The sequence below is a fragment of the Loxodonta africana genome, chromosome 2, assembly GCF_030014295.1.
Source record: "Loxodonta africana isolate mLoxAfr1 chromosome 2, mLoxAfr1.hap2, whole genome shotgun sequence".
NCBI classification, from domain to species: domain Eukaryota; kingdom Metazoa; phylum Chordata; class Mammalia; order Proboscidea; family Elephantidae; genus Loxodonta; species Loxodonta africana.
Window position 1 is genome coordinate 192,572,683 of NC_087343.1, and position 27,882 is coordinate 192,600,564.

The 27,882-nt window shown below is 38.2% G+C and overlaps 1 protein-coding gene across 4 annotated transcripts in view; it reads left to right on the top strand.

The window, feature by feature from the left end:
* The first annotated feature begins 351 nt into the window (after window positions 1-351).
* CPEB4 (cytoplasmic polyadenylation element binding protein 4) overlaps window positions 352-27,882 on the top strand; it is a 134,646-nt gene continuing 107,115 nt past the window's right edge. For all 4 annotated transcript variants that reach the window (XR_010320859.1, XM_023551502.2, XM_010592635.3 and 1 more), the window contains exons 1-2: window positions 352-2,825; window positions 25,457-25,538. Coding sequence is in view for 3 of the 4 variants with exons in the window: in XM_023551502.2 (XP_023407270.2) it covers window positions 1,701-2,825; window positions 25,457-25,538 (1,207 nt within the window). In the remaining variant the exon portion in view is untranslated. The remainder of the gene's footprint in view (window positions 2,826-25,456; window positions 25,539-27,882) is intronic.

Consider the following 27,882-nt stretch of genomic DNA (forward strand, 5'->3'; position numbering starts at 1 on the left):
TTGCCCATACCAAAGATGGCAACCTACTGCGTTCACTTGAGGTGGGGGGTGGGGGGCGGGTTCCAGGTGCCGGGCCTCACTAGGCGAGGCGTAGACGGAAGGGGCGTCTCTGGAGATAACTTTTCGACCTTCCTGGGAGGCAACCTGAGCCTGGGGGGCGTGGCCTAACCAAAATTCTAACAGTTTATTGGTCTTCCGGCCGGTAGGTGGGGCGTCCCCGGTACCTCATCCCTCCCTCCTTTAACCGGAAGTGTCTCTTGGTCTTTCCAGCTGGTTGTCATTTCACTCGGCTCGGTCCTGAGGAGAAGGACTCAGCCGCGGCTGCAGGACCCGGTCACCGGGAGGCGGTGGCGGCGGCGGCGGCGGCGGCGGCAGCGGCAGCGGCAGCGGCGACAGTAGGGGAAGAAGAGGAGGAAGAAGGAAATAAAAAGAAGTGCAAGGCGGAGTCCGCAGCAACGACAGCGGGGACTGCGGCGCCGGGGTAAAGCGACGGCGGCGACGACGACGACGGCCCAACAACCGTGAGGAGAAACAAAAGCGTTCTAAATTATAGTTTTTTTAAAAATCTGGGGGAAAAGAGAGAGAGCAAAGAGGGGAGGCCCTTCTCCTTTAGAGTACCGCAGCAGTGGGTTTTTTTTCTTTCTTTCCTCTTCTCCTCCCCCCCCCCCCCCACTGCGGAGAATCGAACTGAGAGAACTGAACAAACCGCCCCTGGGTCCCATGAGGGAAAAAAACCCCGGAGCCGCAGAGAGGGGAAGAGGCAGAGACCGCAGGACCTTCCAGGTCGCCCCTTTGATCCCCGCACCCCCGGGCCACCAGCGCGTCCTCGTCGAGTCTCGCTAATCCTTCCTGATCGCGACCCCCCTCAAGAGGGAGAAACGGGTGTTTCCAACTCATTTCATGGGGGAGAGGAGATCAGGGGGAGCCCAGGAACAGCGACCGCAGCAGGATCTGCACCCGGAGCCTCAGGAACAGCCCCAGAGGCCCAAACTGCACCCTGAGAAAGAGGAGAAACAGGACCAGGAACAGCAGAAGCCTCCCTGCAATCATCCCTCCATTAGTCAATGCTGATTTCCTCTCCCACAACCAGAAATTCAACTCCCACCCCAGATCACCTAATATAATCTATATATATAATATATAATATATAATGTTCTTAAATTATTCCTGATTTTTTTAAACCAAGCTGCCAAGAAAAAAACGTATTCTCCCCTTAGCCCTGTTCTAATTTTTATGTGAGTGAATCTAAACTGCTGAGGAAGACCATATGTGATTGTTAAATTATATATATAAATATATTTTTACTTCGAGCAATGCTTATTCTTCTACATCCATAGATGATTGAGAAGCTGTGTTTTTGTCATTCATGTATATTTTCCTTTGGAAAAAGAAAGCGCCTATTTTACTAACCAAAGACTTGATTTTTACCCTCTTCATTTTTATTCCCTCCTAGAAATAAGCCCGATTGGATTCATGTCAATGTTTTAAGAGATTTTTTTAGGTTTTTTTTGTTGTTATTGTTTTTCAGAGACCAGAATTCCAAATCAGCTATTTAGGGTGGGGATAAGCTTTGATCTTTGAGCTAGCTATAAATAAGACATTTCAAACAAACAAACAACTTAAAATTTCCATTGAGGAAAAAAGTGTGAGACATCAGGTTGTTATTTTTTATTGTAAGATTCTGATTTTAAAAATAATAAATGGGGGATTACGGGTTTGGAGTGCTAGTGCAAAGCAATACTGGGAATAAATCTGCTTTTCCAGTCAGATTCCATCCACATCTGCAGCCTCCACACCATCACCAAAATGCCACCCCCAGCCCTGCTGCTTTTATAAATAATAACACAGCTGCCAATGGCAGCAGTGCTGGGTCAGCTTGGCTCTTTCCTGCCCCAGCCACCCATAACATTCAGGATGAGATCTTGGGGTCAGAAAAAGCCAAAAGTCAGCAACAGGAACAGCAGGACCCTCTGGAAAAGCAGCAGCTCTCCCCCAGTCCAGGTCAGGAAGCTGGAATACTGCCTGAAACGGAGAAGGCAAAATCTGAAGAAAATCAAGGGGACAATTCTTCAGAAAATGGCAGTGGAAAGGAGAAAATAAGAATCGAATCGCCAGTGTTGACAGGGTTCGATTATCAAGAAGCCACGGGGCTAGGGACTTCGACCCAACCCTTGACATCTAGTGCATCGTCTCTTACTGGGTTCAGTAACTGGTCAGCAGCGATAGCGCCTTCATCGTCTACAATAATCAATGAAGATGCAAGTTTCTTTCACCAGGGAGGGGTCCCTGCTGCCTCAGCGAATAACGGTGCTCTGTTGTTTCAAAATTTTCCCCATCATGTCAGCCCTGGTTTCGGAGGCAGCTTCTCCCCTCAGATCGGGCCCCTGTCGCAGCACCACCCACATCACCCTCATTTCCAGCATCATCACAGCCAGCATCAGCAGCAAAGGAGGTCGCCTGCCAGTCCCCATCCCCCGCCTTTCACACACAGAAATGCTGCTTTTAACCAGCTGCCTCATTTGGCGAATAATCTTAACAAACCCCCCTCTCCATGGAGCAGCTACCAGAGCCCCTCTCCGACACCGTCTTCTTCCTGGAGCCCAGGGGGTGGTGGATATGGAGGCTGGGGAGGCTCCCAAGGCCGAGATCACCGCAGAGGGCTGAATGGAGGAATAACGCCCCTGAACTCCATCTCACCTTTGAAGAAAAATTTTGCAAGCAATCATATTCAGCTCCAGAAGTATGCTCGGCCCAGCTCTGCCTTTGCTCCCAAATCCTGGATGGAAGATAGCTTGAACAGAGCTGACAACATTTTTCCTTTTCCGGTAAGATTGTGTTCCATTAATAGATTTAGATGAATTAGGAAATAGTCATGGTGTAAAATCTATTTACTTAAGAGATTTTGAATTGTCCTTGTTCACATCTGAGCTCTCTTAGATAGAAAATAAATTAATTTTCAGACATTATTTTAGCAGCAGAGGAGTATAATTCGGAACAAAATATTTAGTAAGTACTATGATTTCTTTGATAATTTTCTAATTGTAGCCACAGACAGTCTTATGACTTGGCATAATTATGAATGCCAGGTAGCTAGTGATTTCGTAACTATTAACTGTAATATCTTTCTTGCCTGACTAGAGAATCAGGGTTGGTTTTTTCCTGCTTACCTAAGTGAGAATGAATAATATGTAGGTATAGATTTATTTCATTGAGGAAACTCATGACCATTTTCTGCCTATATACAGTAACCGCATACAATGCAGTTCTTTCTCCCCTGTAAGGTAGGGAGTCACTGAAAACCAGCTGTTCAATTAGTTTTCTCATTGGTTGCGTTTTAAACCTGGAGCCCCCTAGAATCTTGCAGTCTGAACAGTCTGAATCGGTCAGTCCGGCAATATCTGTTAAACCGCTTTACCAATTCAGGGCTGCCTTGTGTTAGTAAGGACTAGTAGTGAGAAAAATGATCTAAATGTTTTCTTCATGCACATTTATTTTGAAATACTATGAAACTGTTGATCTTAGGATGACTCTCTTATGATGCCTTTCACCCATTTATTTAATTTTCAGTGTTAACACTAAACACTAAGGGTGCAGAAGATTAAACCATTGCTAAAAATAGATCCAGACAAAGGTTCAGGCAAAAATAGATCCAGGCCCCCCCCAAAAAAGTGATATTTTGCTACCAGAATACCCTTATTCTCACCAGAGTCACGCACCAGAGTCACGTTGTTGGATGTTTTTGAATTAATGAGCAGCCAGCTTAGTTGACAGGAACAAGATAATTTCAAAGTTAATTGGACATCAGATGCTCCACTAAATTTGTGTACTTCGGGAGTGTAATGATTTATGTGTGTTTAGTATATGTGTATAGAGTAATAATAGCTAACATTGAATCAGTCCACACGACAACCCTACAAGGTAAGTACTATTGTTATTCCCGTTTTACAGATGAGGAAATTGAGTATCAGAAAGATGGGATAACTTGCCCAAGAGCACATAGCTCGTAAGAGTACACATTCTTGGTTAAAAGCAAACAAACAAGAAAAACCAAGAATTAAAAATATATATCTATATACAATCCCTGGGTGGGGCAGATGGTTAAGTGTTTGACTACTAGCCAGAAGGTTGGTGGTTTGAACCCACCCAGAGACACCTGGAAAGACAGGCCCAGTGATTTGCTTCTGAAAGTTCACAGCCTTGAAAACCCTGTGGAGCAGTTCTATTCTGTCACACATGGGGTCTCCATGAGTTGGAATCAGCTAGACAGCAACTAACAACAAGGATGTATATACATGTATACGTACATATGCACATATACATGTGTTACAGCTGGAGGGTTATTTTAGAAATTTTTTTGCAAGGCCTAAAACAAAACAGTTGCAGTGTTCTCAAATACAGTAGCACAAGCAGAATTATCCGTTTTAATTAGTAATTTGCGTAGAGGAAGGAGAAGTTTGCTAAGAAAACCCTTTGTCATTCCAAGGAGTTAAATATCTATTTCTTCTTTAAGGATTCAGGTGTAATGGTTAGGACATACTTTAAAATATTTGGTTAAATTCAGTTATAGATATTTCCTTTTCTAATAGTAAACCTGAAAGAGTCCTAAGCAAAAAGCTGTTGACATTTGCTTTTAGAATGAGTTTTTACTGAAACTCGAGCAATTATTGTTCTTTGATGGTCCGGTGAAAGGTTAAGACATTGGCAATCCCTTGAAATCTATTTTTTAGAAGTTGCTTTTGATATTCCTTTGAACATAAATTTAAAGGAAATTTAGTGCAAAGGTAACTTTTATGGATATTTATAGATTGCTAATTTTAACAATTTAAGATGGCACTCTGTACGTTTTAACTCGATTAAATTTGGCTCAGAATTGAAAACATTTTTCTTACTTTGCTGCTCTACTCTGACAGAATGAACTTATGTGAACTTGTGATCTGTTTTGCATTCTCAGATTGCTGACTTTTAATAAAGGTTTGCATTGGAAAAAATGAACGTTTCAGAAAATGAATGAGCTATGCTTATATGCATGTCATTAATAGTTTTTTTTTTTCCCTGTTGGGGCTAATAGAATGTGTTTAACATCTTCTTGATCAGATAGTTTCTTTAGAGCATAAACTGGTTTAGGAAATAATAAGACTAAGATTGATATTGAAAGATGCTGTTAGACACTAACTCTTCCCTTAGAATTGTTCTGTGTTATGCAGAGGATGGAAAAAGGATGGGTCAATATACCTGGCTCAGATATGGTCGGATTAGAAAGAAAGTTTCTGATTTCTGCTCCCTGCCCTCACCATTTTTATGAGTGTGTGTGCGTGTGTGTGTGTGTTAGGGTGGGATGGAGAGTCCTGGGGTGGTTTGAAGGTCACAAGAAAAATAAGTGATTTGAAAAAAATCTTTTGTGGCAACAAACTCCTAATAATCTTGAAAAAAAATCCTAAGAAGTAAGTAAACTGGCTACTGTGATGCTTACTTACATGAATGCAGTTCTTCTGGTGTGTGTTTAAACAATAATTCTTTTGAATTAGTTTTTTGGCAAAGATATATCCTTTCGAGTTGATATCAATGACTTGGTTAAATTCGATATGAAAAAATGGAAAGGAACATTTATTTGACTAAGAGCCTGGAGGCCTAGGTTGTAGTCTTGGCTCTATCAGTATTATTATAGTATTGGCGGGGGGCGGGGGGGGGGGCTCAGTTTCTTCATAAAATGTGGGAGGGAAATGACCTAGGCAATCTCTAAAATTCCTAACGATCCTTAAGCAATTTACTGTGAAATTTAAATTGTTGCAACTGCAAGCCACACTCATCTTTCTAAACAGCCCTGTCTTATTTCAAAATATTATCTTAAGCACTATCAGTTTTAGGAAAGAAGTTTTATAGATATTAGCAATGTAATTGCTGCTAGAAAATATTTCTTAGGCGTTATAGAGAGGTCTTAAAATACAGAAATACCGGATAGAGTTTACATGGCTACGTGATAATATTGGTATGCAAGCAAAGGCTAGCAAGGTATTGCTGTATTAAAAGGAAATAATTGACATGAAACATAACTAATATTGGGCAATGTTTATTTTAATTTGATTTGAATCAGAATGATTTTTACATTTGTTTACTGCAGACTTGGGTATATATGGTGAATTAAAATTAATGGTAAAAGTTTCAATTTAGTCTGACCAATCTCACCATTCCCTTTTATCCAGGTTTATGGAGCAGGAACAGAGATTTCAAATATGTGCATAATCCTCAAATAACTGATATGGGAAGGCATTATATTTTGGGAATTTTTTAATTACATTTTGTTTCTTAATCATGTTTGCTTAGTTTAAAGCTTTCATTATATGAATTCAGATGGCATGCTGCAAATCATGTTTTCAAATATAAGTAAAGCCATATGCGTTTAATAATAATAATAGCTAACATGCCACTATGTTCTAAGTGTTTTGCATGTGTTAGTTCATTTAATTCACTCAACAACTCTCCGAGGTTAGAAACTATTATTATTGTTCTCATCATTCACACATAAGATGTGGCTTTTAACTGATATACTACAGTGCCTCTCACAGACATAATATGGCTGAGAGGGAAGCTGGGGGGAGGATGCCACCCAGAAACGTACGAAGTGAGGAAAATTTTATGGTGAATAAAATGATCAAAAGCTAGTTGTAGATATAATTTTGAAAGTGGAAAATAATGGAATATATTTGTTTATCAAGTTTAAAAGACTAAACTTGATCATATTCAAGTCAAAACTTTTTTCTTTTCTTTTTTTTTTTTTTGAATTTTCAGTATATACTATATACCAGGCACTGAACTAGATGCTTTCAAATATGTTATTACACTTCATATGTAGATTTTTCCCTACTTTGTGAAGTTGGCATTATTTTCCCAATTTCAGCATGAAGAAACAGGTCCATTATTCATGTTAGTACAGGCATGATTTCACCCTTACATTAAGGAAAAAAAAAAATCTCTCAGATCCCTGCGAAACACATCCTGGAATTCTTATGTCCACACCAAATAATATACTGTGGCACCTACCGGTAATTACATATGACCATAGCACTTCTTTGGAGGGGTGCCTCGATTTTCTTCTGTCCGTAGAGACAGGAGAATTGCCTGGTATATATGCTAATACCATCTTACCTACAGCTTAATTATGCTGCCACCTCCATTAGCTAAAACCAGGAAAAAAACAAAACAAAAGGCAAATTCTGTAAGTCATATAGACTGTCCTAAAATTTGATTGAAAGAGAAACACTTCAGGACTTCACTTAGAGCCCATTTGCTCTTACTTTAAATATAGTCACCGCAGATTTGTTACGTTGTCTTAACCAGGTAAATAATGCCTGTCACTATAATAACTCTCCTTTTGCTGTCAGTCTCTTGATCCTTAAAATTATATGTGGCATCTTATATTTGTGCACAGACAGTAACTGCATTGCTTCAGTTCTGAAAGTCATGGTGAATTATTAAAATTGTCAAAAATGTCACCTTATTGCATTTTTTGTTTCTTAATGTAGTCCCAAGAGGAATCTGTGAATAGGAAACATCTTCTTTGACTTTGCATTTGTTTATATTAGAAGGGGGGAAACAAATTTTTAACTGTTAAGCATAGGTTGGAGGGCTGTAACAGAATTGAGATATTGAAAAAACTTTGGGTGAAGCCTACCAGATGCCGTTTCACCTCTCTTTGTAGAAGGCCTTTTAACTAGGTTTAATTGCTAGAATAGAAACGTGGGTGGAGTAGAGTTTTTTTTTTTTATTATTTTTTGTTGTCTTGAGAGAAGCCACAGAATATGATCAACACATTGCTCCAACATCTTTCAGGAAAAACCTGTTTATTGCAAGCCTAATGAATGTGGTTGTTGCTACTCACAACTGGAAGGTGCTACTTACGCTTAGTTAATGAGTTTAAGCTTTTGAAAGTAATCCTTGTTGGTGTTCATGAGAAAGAAATAGAAAAAGTAGTCTTAAAATTAATAAATGCCTGGTTGGAGTTTTACAGTCTAAATACATTTTTTGTAAGAGTTTTCTTTAACTCACTATAAGGAAAATAAGCTTGAAGACCTACTATGACATATTTTTCAGCACCATAGTGGATCTGGGTTTGGGTCTCATCACGGATAAGATAGTATGTACAATATGTTTTCTTTAAGCAGAAGCCTATAACATGACCATTCCTTTTAATTTTTCCTACAAAATCATTTTATTTTATATTTAATTGTTCAAAGGTGACTTGCAGGGATTGAAGTAAAATTTTTACCATGGTAAATTTAGACCAATGTATAATTTTTAATTTCAAATTTAGTGTAGATTGTCTTCATATTTTATATTATTGAAATGGAACGGGTTCTACTTTCTAGTTTTCAGAAAATACTCAGTGGATAGAAAGATAAAGGTGTAGGTCTTATTTTTAATCAGTTTCTGAAGGTAAAATACAAAGTTACTGAAAAAAGCTATTTGTGAGGCCAAAGATGTAATAGAATGAAGCACAGGCCCTGGGTCCCGGCAGACTTAGGTTTGATTCTGAACTCTATTTAGCAGTGTGACCTTGAACAAAGGAAGACAGCACCTCATCAAGTTAATAATATAGCCACCCGCCACATAACGTCCATTCAGGTAACATCCAACAGTATATAGGTTCGTGGTACCGTAAGGTTATAATAGAGTTCAAGAAGTCCCGATTAGAGAACAGAACATATCAGACGTAACCAGAACAGCCTCCTGCGTGCAACACGTGTATCTCGTCTCTCGTACACACAGCAGTAGCACTGCCAGTACATATATAGCCTGTAATACGTATGTCTTGATAGTCATAATGAACACCTATCTTACTGGCTTGTGTATGTACTGTATTGGACTTTCTATTGTTATTTTAAGGTGAACAACTTCTACTTACAGAGAAAAAGTTTACTGTATAACAGTGTATGCTTCGACTGGTAGACAACAACATCCAAGCTTGTGTATCACACATCTCTTGAGTGTTGTAGTATTATCTCCTGTTTAATTTTCTTTAAAAAATAGTACCCCGTGAAGTGCATCATGTCTCCTAAACGAAGCAAAATCAGTGCTAGTGATAGCAGCAGCAAGAGGTGAAGGAGAAACACTGCTTTGGAAGTGCAGCAGAAAGCTATTAGACAACACGAAGGTGGAAAACCAGTGGATGCTATTGTTCACGATTTAGGCATGTTTGCACAACGCCCAAATTACGTGACATTCTGTTTTGCAGAATGTATCCTGGATGGTAAGCAACGCACGACTGTACAGAACTTGAAGGGTTTTTGTAAGGTATCTTGAGTATATGGCCATATGAGGTAGCATAATTTTTTTTTTTAATGTAAAATATGGATCTTTTATATTGAGTAAAATCATGAACTTAAATTAATTACAAATATAGCTTGGGCTCTTATGAAAGATTTTAACCAGTCCTTAGCATTGTCTTATTATTTATGCTTTATTTCTGAGAATAACTCCCTTTGATAAGCTAGAGGCAGCCAAGATACGTAAAATATTTACCAGAAGAATTATCAATTTTTTTGAAGAGAGGTTTTATATATATATATATATATATATTCTTAAATTTTCGTTAGCATTGGCAGCCTGTATCTTTCAGTATTTTTAAAGACTTTGCCTGCAGTTATTTTAAGAAATTTAGAACATGCAATGTGGTTGCTTTTGCATACATTAAAGAAGACTATATTTTAATGAAGAATTTGAGATTTTTTTTGGAAAGAGATAGGAAAAGATACCGTAAAAATTTGAATTGGGTATAATTTGGCGTTTATGCTGGAGTTCAGTTTTTTTTTTAGATTTTAATTCATTTATTTGGCACACATTTTTTACACACCTGCTATGTAATGGGCAACGTACAGAACTAGATATCTCATAAAAATTGTTCTGATTTGATTATGTATCTCTAACCAATGCTAATCTTTGAATGATGCTGACCATACATTTCCCCTCTTAAATGTTAAAAACAATCAGCTAGCACATTAGTTTGATTACATTTTAATTCATGAGCTAGTTAAACGTTAAGACAAACTAACAGATTCAACTTTAGGTATCACAAAAACAATGCATAAATGGTATTTCCAGATATTTTATTGATAATCACATCTATAAATATACACCTTTACAAGGTGCCTTATACATGTGTACCCAACATGCGTTTATTTAAGTTCTGTGACAAAATGCTATCAGAAAAGGCAAACTTGAACATATGGGTGGCAGAATTCAGATCCCAGTACCTGTCAAAGAAAAGCTCCAGCGGTGACCCACAGTTCTTTTCTTGTTTACAGTGTAAATTATTAAAGTTTAAGGCCTTAAGCTGTGCAAGTACTTTCCATATTATAAGATAGTTATTTTGGGCAATTTCTGTTGGCTGAATATCAGATATAGCCCAATTATTATTTTTTGTAGATCTAAATTTAGTTATAGTCACCCTCAGTAATGTACATTTTAAAGCCACATTTATATTTAAAATACTACGTAATATACTTTTAATAGTAGTTCTTTGAGGTATTCTTGAGGAATGTATCAAGTCAGTAGGATTATTGTGCAAGTCAGTAAAACAGCTGCTATCATTTCAATGTTCATATGAATACCTTTAAGAAAGACAAATATATGTATATGTAAAACACTGCTACTTAGAAAAATATTCCAATTGTGGTAATGGAAGTCAGGTCTGGGTTCCAGTATGGCTCTGCCACTTATTAGCTGCGTGGCCAAGGGCAAGCTACTAAACCTTCCTGATCCTTTAGTTTCTCATCTCTTTTGCCTGGTCTTTTTGAGGATAAAATGAGATACAGGTAGTCCCTGACTTATAATGTATTCAAGTTATGACTAACTGCACTTATGACTGAAAAAAAAAAAAATGAGGTTTTTGGCTTACGTCAGAAACAACCTACAATGAAGTTGTCAGAACAGAACCCCGTCGTAAATCGGGGACTACCTGAATATACAGTATTTGGCTTCCACAAGATTCTGTTGTTGTAAGAAAACAAGTCATCAAATAGAAATTTTAATTCAAAATCTCACAAATAGCACAGTCTCTTAGAAAGTGAAAACCAGTGTATAACTTATGTATGGTAATTTAAGCTTAATTTTAAAGTAGAATTTTATAAACTGAACTATCCTTTTAGAAATAAGGTCCCTGTGCATAAGTAATCGTGGGAATCAGGCTAGGTAATGTTCCCATTTTCTCGAACATTGCTGAAAATTCAATGACCAACTGAATTTTTTTTTTCTCTTTTGGCTAAATTTTTTTCTCTACTTCTTTTTAATTTTTTATTATGAAGAATTTAAACATACTCAGTAGTAGATAAAATAGTATGGTGGACTCTCATGTACATGTCACCTACTTTCAACAATTATCAGCTCATGGATAACCCTGTTTCATCTCTACTCCTGTCTGCTTTCTCCTCTTTCATATTATTTTGAAACGATTCCCAGATACTCTTTTATCAGTAAATGGTTCTGTATGTGTCTATAAAAGATGGTCTTTTTAAAAAAAATTTTATTGTGCTTTAAGTAAAGTTTACAAATCAAGTCAGTCTCTCACACAAAAACTTATATACACCTTGCTGTATACTCCTAATTGCTCTCCCCCTAATGAGACAGCATACTTCTTCCCTCCACTCTCTCTTTTCATGTCCATTTGGCCAGCTTCTGATCCCCTCTGCCCTCTCATCTCCCCCCCAGATAGGAGATGCCAACATAGTCTCAAGTGTCTACCTGATCCAAGAAGCTCATTCTTCACCGGTATCATTTTCTATCCCATTGTCCAGTCCAATCCCTGCCTAAGAGTTGGCTTTGGGAATGGTTCCTATCTTGGGCTAACAGAAGGTCTGGGGACCATGACCACTGGTATCCTTCTAGTCTCAGTCAGACCATTAAGTCTGGTCTTTTTATGTGAATTTGGGATCTGCATCCCACTGCTCTCCTGCTCCCTCAGAGGTTCTCTGATGTGTTCCCTGTCAGGGCAGTCATCGGTTGTAGCCGGGCACCATGTAGTTCTTCTGGTCTCAGGATGATGTAGTCTCTGGTTTCTGTGGCACTTTTTGTCTCTTGGGCTCATAATTGCCTTGTGTCTTTGATGTTCTTCATTCTCCTTTGCTCCAGGTGGGTTGAGACCAATTGATGCATCTTACGTGGCCGCTTGCTAGCATTTAAGACCCCAGACACTGCTCTCCAAAGTGGGATGCAGAATGTTTTCTTAATAGATTTTATTATGTCAGTTGACTTAGTTGTCCCCTGAAACCATGGTCCCCAAACCCCCGCCCCTGCTATGTTGGCATTTGAAGCATTCAGTTTATTCAGGAAACTTCTTTGCTTTTGCTTTAGTCCAGTTGTGCTGACCCCTCCTGTACTGTGTATTGTCTTTCCCTTCACCTAAAGTAGTTCTTACCTACTACGTAATTAGTAAATACCCCTCTCCCACCCCCCCCTTCCCCACCTCTCGTAACCATCAAAGAATATTTTCTTCTGTGTTTAAACTATTTCTCGAGTTCTTATAATAGGGGTCTTATACAATATTTGTCCTTTTGCAACTGACTAATTTCACTCAGCATAGTGCCTTCCAGGTTCCTCCATGTTATGAAATGTTTCACAGATTCCTCACTGTTGTTTATCGATGCGTAGTATTCCACTGTGTGAATATACCATAATTTATTTATCCATTCATCCGTTGATGGGCACCTTGGTTGTATCCATCTTTTTGCTATTGTAAACAGTGCTGCAGTGAACATGGGTGTGCTTGTGTAAAGGCTCTTATTTCTCTAGAATATTTTCCAAGGAGTGGGATTGCTGGATGGTATGGTAGTTCTATTTAGTATTTTTTTCTTAAAAAAGTAAGAAACTATTTTTCTGGTTGTTTTTTAAAGAATGATAGTGAGAAACTGAAGCAAGGCCCCCATTTTTATTGCACCTACTCAGCGTGTTCTACCACTCCACAGGGTGCTAATCTCTAAGAAAACCACTGTTGACCTCACCTCCTCCCCTCTAGGCATGGCAAGATGCTGGTGGTCACCAAGGCCATCAAAAAACAAAAAGAGAGAGATCCAGCTGAATCACCAAAACATCAACTGGTGGCCAAAAATTTGGGAGGAGATTATACTGTTTTCCTCCTTTCATTTCAGCCTTGCTTTGAGTATAGGTCTTCTGAAAGGAGGAATGAAAGAACAGGACAGGGCCGAGAGCTTTTTGGTTGTATTTTTGTTGTTACTGTTGATTTGTTTCTGTTTTTAGAGGGGTTTAGAGGGTTTTGGTCTTTGCGGGCCTTTAGACTGCATCACACTTTTTCATCTCTTGCCCTCATTCAACCGCAGATATTTAATGCCGTTTGTGGATCATGTGCTGGGCCTGGTGGTGAAGTAGTTACGAGTTCAGGCTGCTAAGCAAGAGGTTGGCAGTTTGAATCCACCAGCTTCTCCGTGGAAACCCTATAGTGCAGTTCTACTTTGTCCTGTAGGTCACTATGAGTCAGAATCGACTTGACGGCACACAGCAACAACAATGGAACGTGTGCTGGGAGTGCTTATGAAGTGTACAGCCTGGTGACATTTTGTGTTGTGCTGGAGTGTTGAGAAGTACCTTCTGTTCAGGAGACTTCAGAGAGCTACCGAGTGGGGGTGTGGGAAGCTGTGAGGGCCCAGAGGAGCTGAAGCCAAGGACACGCTGCTTTTTGAGATTGCTGACAAGGCTCACAAAAAAGAAGAGATGTCAAGGGTTACAGGACACAAACCTCAGTTTTGGAATAAAGATTGTACATTTGGGGGACCAACATTCCCTGTGGACTCTGCACCCTAATTGGGCCTAACAGACATGAAGAGGAGGAACCCTGACAGCCAGCAAGCTCCCAAAGATAGAGGAGTGCCGGAAGGGTCTTCATGGCTGTATTCCTCAGAGCTGAGATTTAGTACTATCTACCTGCTTTCCATAAACTAATGACGTCTTGTCTTGAATAGTTTATTAGACAGGAAAAATCTTGCCTGGCTTTACAGAAAAACTCATTTTATTTCAATGATACTTTTGGGTTCAGAGGTTTTGGCTTATTTTGATTATCTCTGAAAATTGGCTATAGGAAGTAGTACAGAACAGCTGGATTATTCAGATGTACTAATACCTAATTTGAAATGTTAGTTTTGGACTCTTTTTGCCATTGCTCCAGAAAGAGAAGGGGCAGAGGGAATGCTTATTGAATGGGTCTGTTAACTTCTGGTTTTACATACTTACCTCATGTAATCCTCACCACAGCCTTATAAGGGAATTGTTGTTATCCCCATTTTGCTGATGAAACCAATATTCCAAGATGTTGCAGTGTCAAGTGGTGATTTGAACTCAGGTCTTGTAATAGATTTTAATTATTTCTCTGTGCCCTGCAAAGTTAGAAGAAGAAAGGGGTCTGTTGATCTAGGAACTAGCTAATCAGTATAGAATGCCAGTGTGTTTGTTTTTTACTACAGCTAAGTGGTGACAAGAAATGTTTATCACCTTAAGGATTTCTGATGTCCCAGGTAAAAAACCTGTGGTTTATTTAGGAAAGGTGGAATGAAATAAATTTTTCTCTTCTCAGAGACTCTCTGGGGAGTTCTTTTGATTTGTCAGTTTACACAGGAACCAAATGGAGCTTTTGACCTAATCAGGGTAAAACACTGAAGACGTTCATCCATTAAGTTATAGTTTATAATTGTATTCAGGAACATTTGGTAGCCTAACATCTTAACCTTCATTGAGAGTTTATAATGAAAAAATACTGACTGAAGAGGGAACCTAATGAGAAATATGAGATGGTTTCAGTGAGATGCCTCCTACTACAGATAATTTCCTCTGCTTTTAACCTGTACCACTTCTTCTGTATAGTCAAGCCAAGTCAAACATACATACAGTGAAAGATTTCATACCTTGCAGGTATCAGTAGAATGAAAATTCTAGGTCATAACAAGGCTCATTTAAACTGACCACTTTCCTGAACTTCTTCTCTGATGTCAGACTCCCAAGTTCGAATCTCAGCTCTACCACTTTGTGACTTTGAGGTCATTTGACTTCTCACAGCTTCATTTGCCTAACATGGAGATAATAATAATACCTACTTCACATGATGGTTGTGAGGAATTAATGTGTGTAAATGGTAGTGTTATGGATTGAATCATGTCCCCCCAAACTATGTGTCAGCTTGGTTAGGCCTTGATTCCCAGTTGTGTGGTCGTCCTCCATTTTGTGATTGGTATAATTTTCTTATATGTTGTAAATCCTAATCTCTGCCTGTGCTTAATTAGGCAAAAATGGATTGCCTTGAAGAGAATTAATGTAGGATGTAACACTCTTGCTCAGGTCACATCCCTGATCCAATGTAAAGGGAGTTTCCCTGAGGTGTGGCCTGCACCACCTTTTATCTTACAAGAGATAAGAGTAAACGGAAGTGATCAAAGAGAGGGGGGACTTTGTATCACCAAGAAAGCATTGCTGGGAGCAAAGCGTATCTTTTGGACCTGGGGCTCCTGTGCAGAGGAGCTCCTGCTCTAGGGGAAGATTGATGACAAGGACCTTCCTCCAGAGCCAACAGAAAGGAAAAGCCTTGCCCTGGAGCTGATGCCCTGAATTCAGACTTCTAGCCCACCAGACTGTGAGAGAATAAACTTCTGTTTGTTAAAGCCATCCACTTGTGGTATTTCTGTTATAGCAGCACTGGATGACTGAGACAGTATCTAAGGCATGTGAGCTGTATACAACACAACCAGGAGGAGCATGCTCCACTTTAATAATCGTGGTGATGATGATGATGGACTTAGTGTATGCCAGACATATGCTGCGATCTGTGTTTACAGAGATGAGTGAGTGGAGCTTGCAGTTCAGTGGTAAATAATTGTAACACAGAGTGTCACTATCATGTGGGTGTCAGAGGGCCTGGGGAAAACAGAGGAAATGTGACTTGCTGCCTCCACAGGGATGTGAGTGTCACTTGGAAGTGGAACTTTGAAAATTGACTATGTAGTCAAGTCTTGATGATCTGTGGGATTAATATTATTGAATCCAAGAAGAATATTTACATTTTGGCAAATCTTGGGTTAAAACTCCCATAGTTACCTTTGGCTAATTATAGCCTCTACTGGCATCTCAGACTTCCTGTTTATTTTGGTGGCTCACACATTGGCATAAATTTTTTTTCCAACAAAAACATTTTCAGTTCCCTTCTTAACCAGGGAAGGTTTAATCCAGAAAGAGAAACTTGCACAGGGCAATACAGTTACGTAGCAGCCTGAAAAATGACAATCGTGGGATGTGTTTTTACAGAAAGAGAATGAGTAAAGGAGTCACTGAATCTTGACTTTGATTTTTAATAACATGGCTACATTCAGTCAATTACATTTTGTGTTTTAGATTCATTCTAAACCCATTGTCAAGTCGATTCCACCTCATAGCAACCCTATAGGACGGAATAGAACTGCCCCATAGGGTTTCCAAAAAGCAGTTTCTTTACAGAAGTAGGTTACTACATCTTCCTCCTGTGGAACTGATGAGTTCGAACTCCCAACCTTTTGGTTAGCAGCTGAGCGCTTAACAACTATGCCACCAGGGCTCCTTCGTAGAGTCCTTAGGAGTCGGAATTGACTTAATAGCAATGGATTTGGTTTGTGACTTGTTAAGAAGTTACAATCTTGAGGCATGGGTGGTTAGCATAGCCTTTGTTTAGACTGTTCGTCTTGGAGATGGCCTTATGAGACATTTGATGATGTTTTGAGATAGAGACACATCAGTAGTGAATACCTAAAGAGCATGTATTCTGTGTTGTTGAATGAAAGACGAGCCGTGTGTTTAAAATATCAAGTACATAGAAATCCAAGATAGTGTTTTGTTGTGAAAATGTAAGCCCTACAGCCTCATCTACCATGCAACCAGGAGAACTAGATGGTTGCTGGCTACTATTACTAATCGTTCTAACCAGGGACACAGTAGATGGGCCTGGATAGATAGGAAGAAAAAGAAGGAACAAAACTCAAATTCTTAAAAAAAAGCCTGACTTACTGGACCGGTAGAGACCAGAGGAACCCCTGAGACTGTCGCCCTGAGACACCCTTTAAACCTGGAACTGAAACCATTCCTGGAGATAACCTTTCAGCTTAACAGTGGATTCCCCATAAAATAAACAACCTGTGCTCTTTAAAAAAAAAAATAAATAAAATAAAACTATATGAGACCAAATGGTCAAGATTTACCCTAGAGCAAAGATGAGAAGATAAGGGGTGGGGAGGCAGGGAGGCTAGATTAATGGAAATGAAACAACCAGAATGGAAATAATGAGAATTCTGATACATTGTGAAAAATGTAATCACTGTCACTGAACAATATACATAGAAATTATTAAATAGAAACCTAAATAGCTGTGTAAACTTTCACCAAAAACACAATAAAATATTATTTTAAAAAAGAAAATGTAAGCACCAGATTTGTATTTTATTCTTAATAGCAAACCACTTACCTCTCAAGGCTTTTCTCAAAGAGCAAGTCCATATTATTGAAATACTCCATCTATCTTGATTGAAATTTCTTTCCAAGTTATGCATCTTAGAACTTGGAAGAGAGGAATTTGTTTCAGGTTTTGTGAGCAAAGCCCTTCTCTTCATAAGAATGTATAATACTGAATTTCAGCTGGACTGTAGTGCTGGCTAACCAAAATGGAAGCTACAGATTATACCCCCAAGTATCTAATGAAGCTCACCTCTTGAATGGAATTGCTTAACTCAGTGATTCTCAAAGTTTTCCACTTGGAAACTTGTTGTTATTAGATGCCTTTGAGTCGGTTCCAACTCATAGCAACCCTGTGCACAACAAAACAAGACACTACCTGGTCCTGTGCCATCCTCACATTCATTGTTACGCTTGAGCCCATTGTTGCAGCCACTGTGTCAATCCATGTCATTGAAAAAGAGTGCCTTCCTCTTTTTCACTGACCTTCTATTTTATCAAGCATGATGATGTTTTCCAGGGATTGATCCCTCCTGATAACATGTCCAAAGTACATGAGTTGAAGTCTTGCTGTCTTGGTTTCTGACGAGCATTCTGGCTGTGTTTCTTCCAAGACAGATTTGTTTCTTCTTCTGGCATTCCGTGGTGTATTCAGTACTCTTTGCCAACACCATAATTCAAAGGCATCAGTTCTTCTTCGGTCTTCCTTATTCATTGTGCAGCTTTCACGAGCATATGAGGCAGTTGAAACTACCATGGCTTGGGTCAAGTGCACCTTAGTCCTCAAAGTGACATCTTTGATTTTTAACAATCTAAAGAGGTCTTTTACAGCAGATTTGCCCAGTGCAGTATGTTGTTTGATTTCTTGACTGCTGATTCCATGGGCGTTAATTATGAATCCAAGTAAAATGAAATCCTTGACTTGTTAGAAATGTAAATCCTTGAGCCCTACCCAGACGTACTGAAGGAGAAACTGTAGGCGTGGGGTATAGTAATCTGTGTTTTAATAAGACTGCCAAGTGATTCTGTTGCACTCTCAAGTGGGAGAGCCATTGGCTGTAATCTAAATCCATCAATATTATTAGATGTGTATTAAAACTAGATATCATCTAATATATATCCATCTGGATATTAAAATTATTGCAAGAAATGATTTTGTTTGTGGCATAATTGCAATTTAATTGTTTTTCTTAAAAGTAATAGTCCAACAGGTTCACCTGCTTCTTACAGCTACTTCTGGAATGTTATGAAAATCAATGTCACCAACAATATGCTGTGTAGGTCTTATTTTGTCATGGCAGGCAGGATTATTCAGGTGTATAAGTAGAAGGACTGGTCTTAGCACATTGCCCTTTGCAATAGAAATTTGTTTTGTTAGAAGGTTATATTGATCAACTTTGATTTTCCTAAGTGACATTGTATGGTTTTTCCTTCAGAAATTGTCCTGTGAGTTACAGGTGACAGAAACTGAAACCAACCAGTTACTGACGTACAACTCAGTATATTAAACATAACAATCAAGATTACAAAATAAAATGAAGTCTAAGTGTTGCAGTAAAGTTTGCTTTGATGAGCCTTGGAAATAATTGGTACTTTTTTATTTTTGTTCATGCTCACATACTGTAGAGTGAGAAGGGTTAGGTTCAACTTCTGCTCTGTCCACTTTCCTGACATTGATAAAGTTATCTAATCACTCTAAGCTTCAGTTTCTTTATCTGTGAAGAAAGAGAATAACTGAACATACTTAGTTGTATAGGATTCTTGTGAGGAATAAATGAGATTATGTATGTAAAGCATAAGAGCTTGGGAAATGTTAACTACTGATTTGATTATTACTATGACTACTACTTCTAATCTGTGATGTTTCTGATATCATCCTCTGTTGCCCTTACCCATTTTGTTCATTCTTTCATTTATTATGTAATAATTGAGTGCCTACTGTTTGCCAGGCACTAGCCAACACATTCATGCCCTCATGGACCTTAGAGCAAACCAAGCCCTCATGGACCTTAGAGCTGACCATTTTACTCGTATGTATGTCTTAGTGTGGTCCTTGGACTGCTGTGACCGTTAGCTTACCCAGGGGTGCATCACCTGCTTTGGAGGCTTGAATCCTGACTATGCTGACTATGAAATAACCTGACTACATTGTAAACTGGGTATGCTTTCCTTAGCCTCAGTTTTTATTGCTAAAATAGAAATAATAAAATCTAATTTAAAGGAGACTTGAGGATTAAATAAGACAGTATTAATAATGTGCCAAGATTTCTCAATGAAGGGTAGTTCTTTTTTTACCTTTAGGCTGTGAAGAGAAGTGGGCAATGGTGGGTTAAAGCAAATATAATTGTCCATGTTTTTTGCTTTGTAAGAAATACTTTGACCTTTTGTCTAAAATCAGAACCCTCCTCCTCCCTCAAAGAATTGTTTTACGTAGTTTTTTTTTTTTCTGAAAAGCTTGTATTGTGCATTATGTATAGCTTAATGAAAATGCAGTGATTGTCCTTTTAAGATTTTAAGGTTTCATTTTCTTATTACTCTGTCAATGACTCTTGCCTTTTTATAGGCAAAGAGTGATGACTTTGATTAGACATTCTTATTCACATTTTTGGTTCCTGCCATAATCTTTATCATAATTATAACGGTAAAATTTAGGAGAGCACAGACCATTTTAGGATATTGGAAATGTGATTATAAAGCTAGAATACAAATGTATTTGGAGCTAGGAGATAGCAATTAGAGATCTAATCAAGCCTTTCATTTGACAGATCAGGAAAAGAGGTCTAGAAAATGGAAGTGTGTTAAGTTCACGTAACACATTAGTGGCAGAGTTGGGGCTTCCTAGTGCCTAATGTTCGTTCCACTCATTTTATGCTGCTGCTCGTATTTTGATGACCAGCTCAAGTTCAGTCAAGGAGAGTTGTTCTTTAACAAGGTTTCTATTTCCCAGTAAATCTACTTTCTGGAAAATGGATCCTGAAAAATAGCTCGATGGTTATGGTATTTGGTACAGTTAGCAACCAAGAAAAGGCAAGATCGAAGAATGAGGTGTGGAAATCAACCTTGGATTTGACTCTGGTTTTGGGTTGGAAAACCTGAATTGTTTTTGTTGCTTGTATACTTTGAGCTTATTTATTTGTTTATCCACTCCTCCACTTCCTGATGGCATGGACAGTTGTAGTTTAGCTTTTTTGTTTTTTTTTTTAATGTTAAAAATAGGCAGAAAAAATCAGTGAGGAAGTAAATCAAGAATGATAAACTTTGGACTGTCTCTGAGAACAGAATGTTTACTTGACAAATTTTATGACTTTTGAACTCTTTGAGTTACCAAAGCATCATAAGAAAGAAAATGTTATACAAATGTAGTTTATAACAATTATAATTGCTAATAAGGCTGGGTTGTGGTGAGAACATAGTAGACTATGTTCTGCTTGTCAAGAATGTGGTACTCTTACCTTTCTGCTTGGCAAGGATGTGGTACTCTTGCGATCGGGCCTTATACCTTGTGCTAGGTTGTTTTTAGCGTCTACTGAGGCGCAGTTTCCTCCTTAAACCGTATAGAGCCCAAGAATCCTCAACACATTGCATCTGAGAGTAAGTACCAGTTGATCAGAGTTTGTTTATTACTATTTACCTGTCACCCTTCTATTAAGTCATGACAAAATAAAAATCAGTATCAGTGTAAAAAATCTAGAGTTATTTTTTTGTTACTGCATTATTGACATGATAAAATTTCATTTAGAATTTTAGTTTTAATAAAAAAATATATATATACTCTACCAATTACAAGTCAGTGCTTATTAAATTAGCAAGAAATTTTTATGTTCCAGGCAATATGCTAAGGACTATGAGATGGCTTTACAAAATTTTAGTAACACATTTGGAAACTTATAGGTAAAAAGGAGGCTTCTTGACTTACTGGAAACACCTTTTGTAAAACAAATTAACTGAAACAAGAATATTCTTTATATCAACTATTTCTCTTCAGTGCCCTTGTCATTCAGTGATTGGCAAAAATGGAAGTTCTGGAAGTTCACAAGGTTGCTTACTTGCTACCTTAGTTATGTTTTCTTTACTTTTTCCCCCATTAGAGTTATTTTGGCAAAAGAAAACATACAACTCTGGAGTGGGAAAGAGGACATATAAAACAAAACTTAAGGAAGTAGGAGAAAAGAAAATAACTTAAACATTTATAATTGCTTGGAAGAATTTGCTAATTCATTGATTGAGCAAACATTTGTATGCTTTCTACCTACCAAGCTCTGAGTGAGGCACCGTGATACAGACATGTAAGACAGTGCTTCTCAACCCTTTTCATCTCAGGATGTACATAGAAAATGATGATATTTTAATTTAGATTAACTGTCCCTTCTGGGCAGTCCTGAGGGCTGAGGCTGAGGAGATGAGTATTTTGGCATACTGGAACCCATTTGAGGTATACACATCAGGACATTTGATATCTGTCCCAGTTCCTGCCCTTGGAAAGCTCACAGAAGACGGCCAAGTGAACAGACGGCGAGAATGATTCACTGATTCTACGACTGGTTTTGTTTGTGGGTTGGAGATAGTAGATGGTCCAGTTATGGGTGTAGTTCATAGACTGCAGAAAAGAAACAAATCTAAGTGTTATAGAATGTAATATTGTAACTTTGCATTAATTTGTAACCCTTCAAATTATGCCTTAAAGAAAAGGCGTTAAGGGTTTTGGTCTTATTTGGTCCTTGAGATAAGGAAGGATAAAAACAGAATAGCCTCTCCTCTTTTTGAACACTAATGCTTAGAAAGTCTAATTCTGGCCACATGACCTCCTGCCTCTTGATAAACCATGTTGAAGAGATGAGAGTGACAGGAAAGAAACAGGAGGAAAAGGTGGGTGGGAAAGATGTTCTGGAGTGAATCGTACCAGTTTAGAGCAGAATAGCGTGTTAAGGTATCCTCCACACCCCTATTCCCACCCCACCCCTGGAAAAAATCCTGTGATACTCTGTACTACTTCCAGTATTGGATTATATCCAATTACAACTGCCCCCTTGGACTCTTCACGTTGCAGAGGTCAAAAGTTTCAATCGTAAAACAATTCATTCAGTGAACACTACCGTGTATCTGCTGTGGTGGAGTGGGGTCATGGGGTGGTCCCTATCTTCAAAGAAGCATAATAATCATACAAGGGGCAAGTGTCATGGAAGCATGAGGAGAAATGTCAGGTTGATCAAAAAATGTTCTCAAGTGGAAGAAATGCTATATCAGCCTTAAGGTTCTCAAACCTAGCCAGGGAAGTGGAGATGTGAAATCTCAACAACTTAAAAAATGGGATGAGGAATAAAATTAGGAGGCAAAAGAAAATTTTTTAAGCCAAAGCTTTGAATTAAAGAGTAATATAAGAGAGAATAGGATTAAAGGAAAGGTTATAGAGTTCTGCTTGTCAAATTTCTTTGGAAATCTTTCTTTAATACTTGCTGTGGATTGAATTGTGGCCTTCTAAAGTATGTGTTGAAATACTAACCCCACTATGAGTTGGAATAGACTTGATGGCAATGGATTTCATTTTTTTTGGTTTTGGTACCTGTAATATGTTCCTATTTGGAAATAGGGGGTTTCTTTTCTTAATGAGATCATACCAGGGTAGGGTGGATTTTAAATCTAAAACCTCCTGACTTATAAAAAGAGCAGAATAGTCACAGACACACCCAAGGAACTCCCTGGAACTTGAGGGCTACCCACAAGGAAGGATCTCCCTCTAGAACCACACCCTGAATTCTGACTGTGAGAAAATAAATTCTGTTCTTTAAAGCAGGGCTTTGAACTGGTTCAAACTGGTCCAGTCATCGCCAATGAAACAAAACTGGAGCAGACTTGAATTTTTACAGTTTGGGTAATCCAGAACAATAATTGGAAAGGAAAAATTATGGATTGAAGCCCTGGAATGGGATACTCAGAAGAGGTGTAGTGAGCCCTATCAGGAGCCTGATTCTTGGGGTTGGATTATTGCCAGGATTGTGAAGAGCAGCACACGTTCAAAGGGGCACAGTCGGTGCCGTCCTTGAGCAGGGCACTGCTGTTTCCAACTCTGCTCAAAATCTGCCTAGCAAGAGATTTGGTTGCTCTGCAACCTGTACACTACCCTTGGTTTCTAAGAAGGAGATTAGGTTTCTTGCAGGGCTTCGACCTGTAATTCTTATCATTCTGGTTATCCTTCCAGTTCATCCAAATTTTAAAAATTCATGTTTGTTCCAGTTTCAGTTCCTCAGCTATGACTGAACCAGGAAGAACCAGTCCAAGGCCTTGCTTTAAAGCTACCCACTTGTGATATTTTGTGTTTCAGCAGCACTGAGTAACTAAGACAATACTCTTGTAGTGGTCTTTGTGTGTGTGTGTGTGTGTGTTTATTCTTAAGGTGGGTCAGACATATGTATTACTTGTTTAATTTTAATTCTAAATTAATATTTATTAATAGAAGTTTATTTTTAAATTTTAATGAAATTTAATTTATTTCAGAGTTTAATTTTAGTGTTTCCATCTCCTATTTTTAACTTATCAAGCTAAACTTTAATTTTAGTTATCTCTAGTATACTTCATTCAGAAACTCTGGTGGCATACTGACTAAGAGCTACGGCTGCTAACCAAAAGGTCGGCAGTTCAGATCTACCAGGTGCTCCTTGGAAACTCTGTGGGGAGTTCTACTCTGTCCAAGGGCAATGGGTTTTTTGGTTTTAGTACACTTCATTCAGAAGAATGCCACTACAGTTTGGGCATTGTATATTTGAAGATTCCTCACCCATTCTTGAAATGTATTTTCTTAAGCCAGAGTTTTAGCCCAGCATTATTCTCCACACCCTTTCTTCCCTTTATGCATTTATTAATTTTAATGGCAGCAAAATAAAGTCTGACTTTGCAAGTCGAGGAAGTAAATGAGAATCAAAATGTTACTTGGTTTCCTCAACCAGATTCTAACTTTGGTCAGTATCCTTTGATCCTTTATTTACCAGAAATAATAACTGGGCTGTTTGAGGACCTAATGACTTGTTGCATGCAGTGGGGAGTGGGTGCAGAACACGCTTCAGCATTCTCTGTGGTTGTTCTTTTCTTTAGAGGAGGTTTCATCATAGTAATGGGAGCAGCCCTTGTACTTCATTATACCAAATTTATTTTTATATTGGAGACGAGGATTCCACAAAAATTAGTTTTTTTTATGAGGGGGAGTCCTGTCTACTTTCCATATGGGTTATTAGTTTTATTAAAAGTAAATCTTTAGAGAAGGTGAATCATTGACATTCGAGGATAACCTTGGCACTATTTGTTGTTAGTAGATCACCAGGCCCTTCTGCATCGTTCGTCTTAGTATGGAAGCTCTGCTGAAACAAACAAAAAAGCCTATAAAAAAAAAAATAGAGATGGATAAATCAAGCAATTTTTTTTTTTTTTTTTACATAAAGGTATAATTTGTCTTGTGATTCCAGTGATATTTAATATGAAATCCTTTGCCTCTTAGTGGCCTTATAGACATTTGGTGACTATTTTCAAACCTTGGCTTATAAGAAAATACAATTATTCTGAGTAGTACATATAGGTGCCTCTTTAGTAGGTAACTTCTAGAACAAGTTTGGAAAGCTTTGCCACATTACTGCAGTCTGAAATGCTAGAGAAAGATTAAGAATGTTATTTTTACATTTGTTTAATGGCCTCCACTACTATGGGAATTAGTTTTATTTATTTCTGCTTTATGAATGAAAGTAATGGCTTTTGTTGTAATTATTAATAGACACTACTCTGTGCTAAACCCTGTGTACTTTCTTTTGTGGGTTTTGATTTTTTTAAACATTTTTATTATTAACAGTTCAGAAATATTAATAATAAAAATTTAGTAATAATGTATACTCTGTACAGAAAAAGAGTAACATTGCCTTTTTTGACCTGTGTCCCAACTAATGTAGTTTATTTCCTCTTTTATATTCTAATTCTATTTTTAAACGTGGTTTGTGACTGTTTATGTTTACAGGATCGCCCCCGGACGTTTGACATGCACTCACTGGAGAGCTCACTCATTGACATAATGAGAGCTGAAAATGATTCGATTAAAGGTAATTTTAGAAATATAACTCTCTGATTTTAGTAAATAGTTAAAAGTATATTATCTATGTAATAAATCTGATGAGCAATATGGCAAATATTATGGCTTCACACACGGTCTCTAGTAAGTTCTATCAACTTTACACATGTACCTCTTTTTTGTTAAATAATACATTTTTGCTGGCTATCTACAGCAGGCCGATCTCAGTCGAGTTAAGAGTACTACAAGAGTACTGATTGCTAAGGGTGGGCAGTTAACTGGGAAGACATGAACTGTACCCCTCTTTTTCTACATCTCAGGCAAAAACTGCTTAGTGCCCTGTGAGAGTGAGTGTACACTAGAAACAGTTAAAAATGTTGATAGATAGTTTTTGCCTGGGTTCACGGTTTTAAAAATGCCTTATAGGTTCAAAGTCAAAATGAAGCTTTGTAATTCTTGAAATGTAAGTGTTATGTGAAAAAAGTAGTGCTATTCCTACTTGGATTCTGGTCTCAATTCTGTTAGCTACTAACTAGGTGTGTTATCTTGAAGAAGACATTCAGTCTGACTAAGCCTCAATTTTCTTACCTTTGTAATAAGGGACTTGGAATCACCTTGGGAACTTTAAAAATAAAATACAGGTGCCTAGGCCCCAGTACATGTCTGGGCTTGGGCTATTTTAATGTCTCAAATGATTCTAAGGTGCAACCAGGGTTGAGAATTACTAGGCTGTTCTCAAAGGGCCCTTCCAGCTCTGTCATCCCATGATTTTGTGATAACTACCCCACAAAACAAACGTTTTTCTTCACAAAAATCTCAGTTTAATAGGAAGCGTATTTTTAGTTTTTTTTTTTTTTTTTTTTTTAAGGAATTTGGAATGTTTGGTATAGTTGGTCATCCCACCTGTTTGTTCGATCATTTGTTCATTCATTTATTCAACATTTATGAGCCTACTCTGTGCCCAACATGAGAGATTGCACTGGGGTCAAAGACGGCAAGGCAGCCTGTGCTGCAGGTTGTGGCCTCCCTCACCTAGCTTTGTGTTTGGTTTATCATATTACTGATGCAGTAAAACTAGGTGTTCTTCTGTAGACCAATAGTGGTTAAATTTTTTAATGAGAAGAGCTTTTGGGGGTCTGGAGAGATGAAAAATAATGTTTAAAAAAATGCACCCATCTGATGAGATGACTTGGAAATAATATTTTAAAGGTCTTCACCGAATTCCTTATGGAATTCTGATGGATCACTCTAACCCAGCTGCATGCTCTGTTCCTTATAAGCAGTTGTCATTGCTTAGGAAAGGTGATCTCCAATTCAGAATTGGCTTTATTTCTGCCACGTTTTAGCACACTGAACAGTCATTCAGCCTCTTTGGGCCTTTGTTTTCTCAGACGACTGAGGAGAGTCTAAAGTCCTTTCTAGCACCAGAAAAATTACCCAGTCTTAAAAAGTAGCTAAAGGAAAAATCTGAGTAATGTATGTAAATTGTTACGTAAAGTGTTATCATTGAGGGGCTCTGGGTAAAGGGTACACCTGATCTCTCTGTACTACTTTTTGCAACTTGCTGTGAATCTATAATTGTTTCAAAATAAAAAATTAAGGACAGAAAAAAAGTAGGTAAAGGACGTTTGTTTATTAATGTATTTACTCCTGCAGTTATTTTTTTAGAGCTTCCTGTGTACTAGATACTAGGAATAATAAGTAACTAGAACTCATTTTTCATAACTGCCTATGGTTTTTATCAGAGAAGGAAGTTGACGAACAGTAGCAGATACAGTTTGCTGTGTGATACTTCTAAGAAGCAAGCCTGCGGCTAGTACTTAGATATAATTGTTTGCACGCATTATTCTAACAGGAGTATCAGTAGAATTTCCTTGGTTTATCAGTTTTAGCCAGGACATTTCTCTCAGGTTTATATCAACTCAATGGTAACAGGTTTTTTTTTTGGGGGGGGGGGGGTGGTTTAGTTTGCTAAATGGCTTCTTGTATAAGGTTCTGCCTTTATGCTATATTCCCTTTTAAGTTTTTTCTTGACAAATTTTACCTAAATTTCTTTAAATTGATTCTGTAGGGATAATCAAAAGTTAAGTCTGATGACAGAAAAAATTAAATCTGGTTAACCTAGTCTGGGAATGTAAAGCTTTTATAAAATTGTGGTTAATAAAAGGCGCAGCAAGCATAGTAGAATGGAAAGACCATGGCTTTTGGAGTTATGTAGGTCTTGGTTCAGAATGCCACTCATCTGTACCAGTTGGTGGTGGTTGTGAGGGTTAAACGTGATGTATCTATAGATCCAGCACCCTGCCTAGTTCTTAGCAGGCACCCAGTAAAACAGCAGACTATGTGTTCTTACTCAGCTAGAGTTCTGCTTTCAT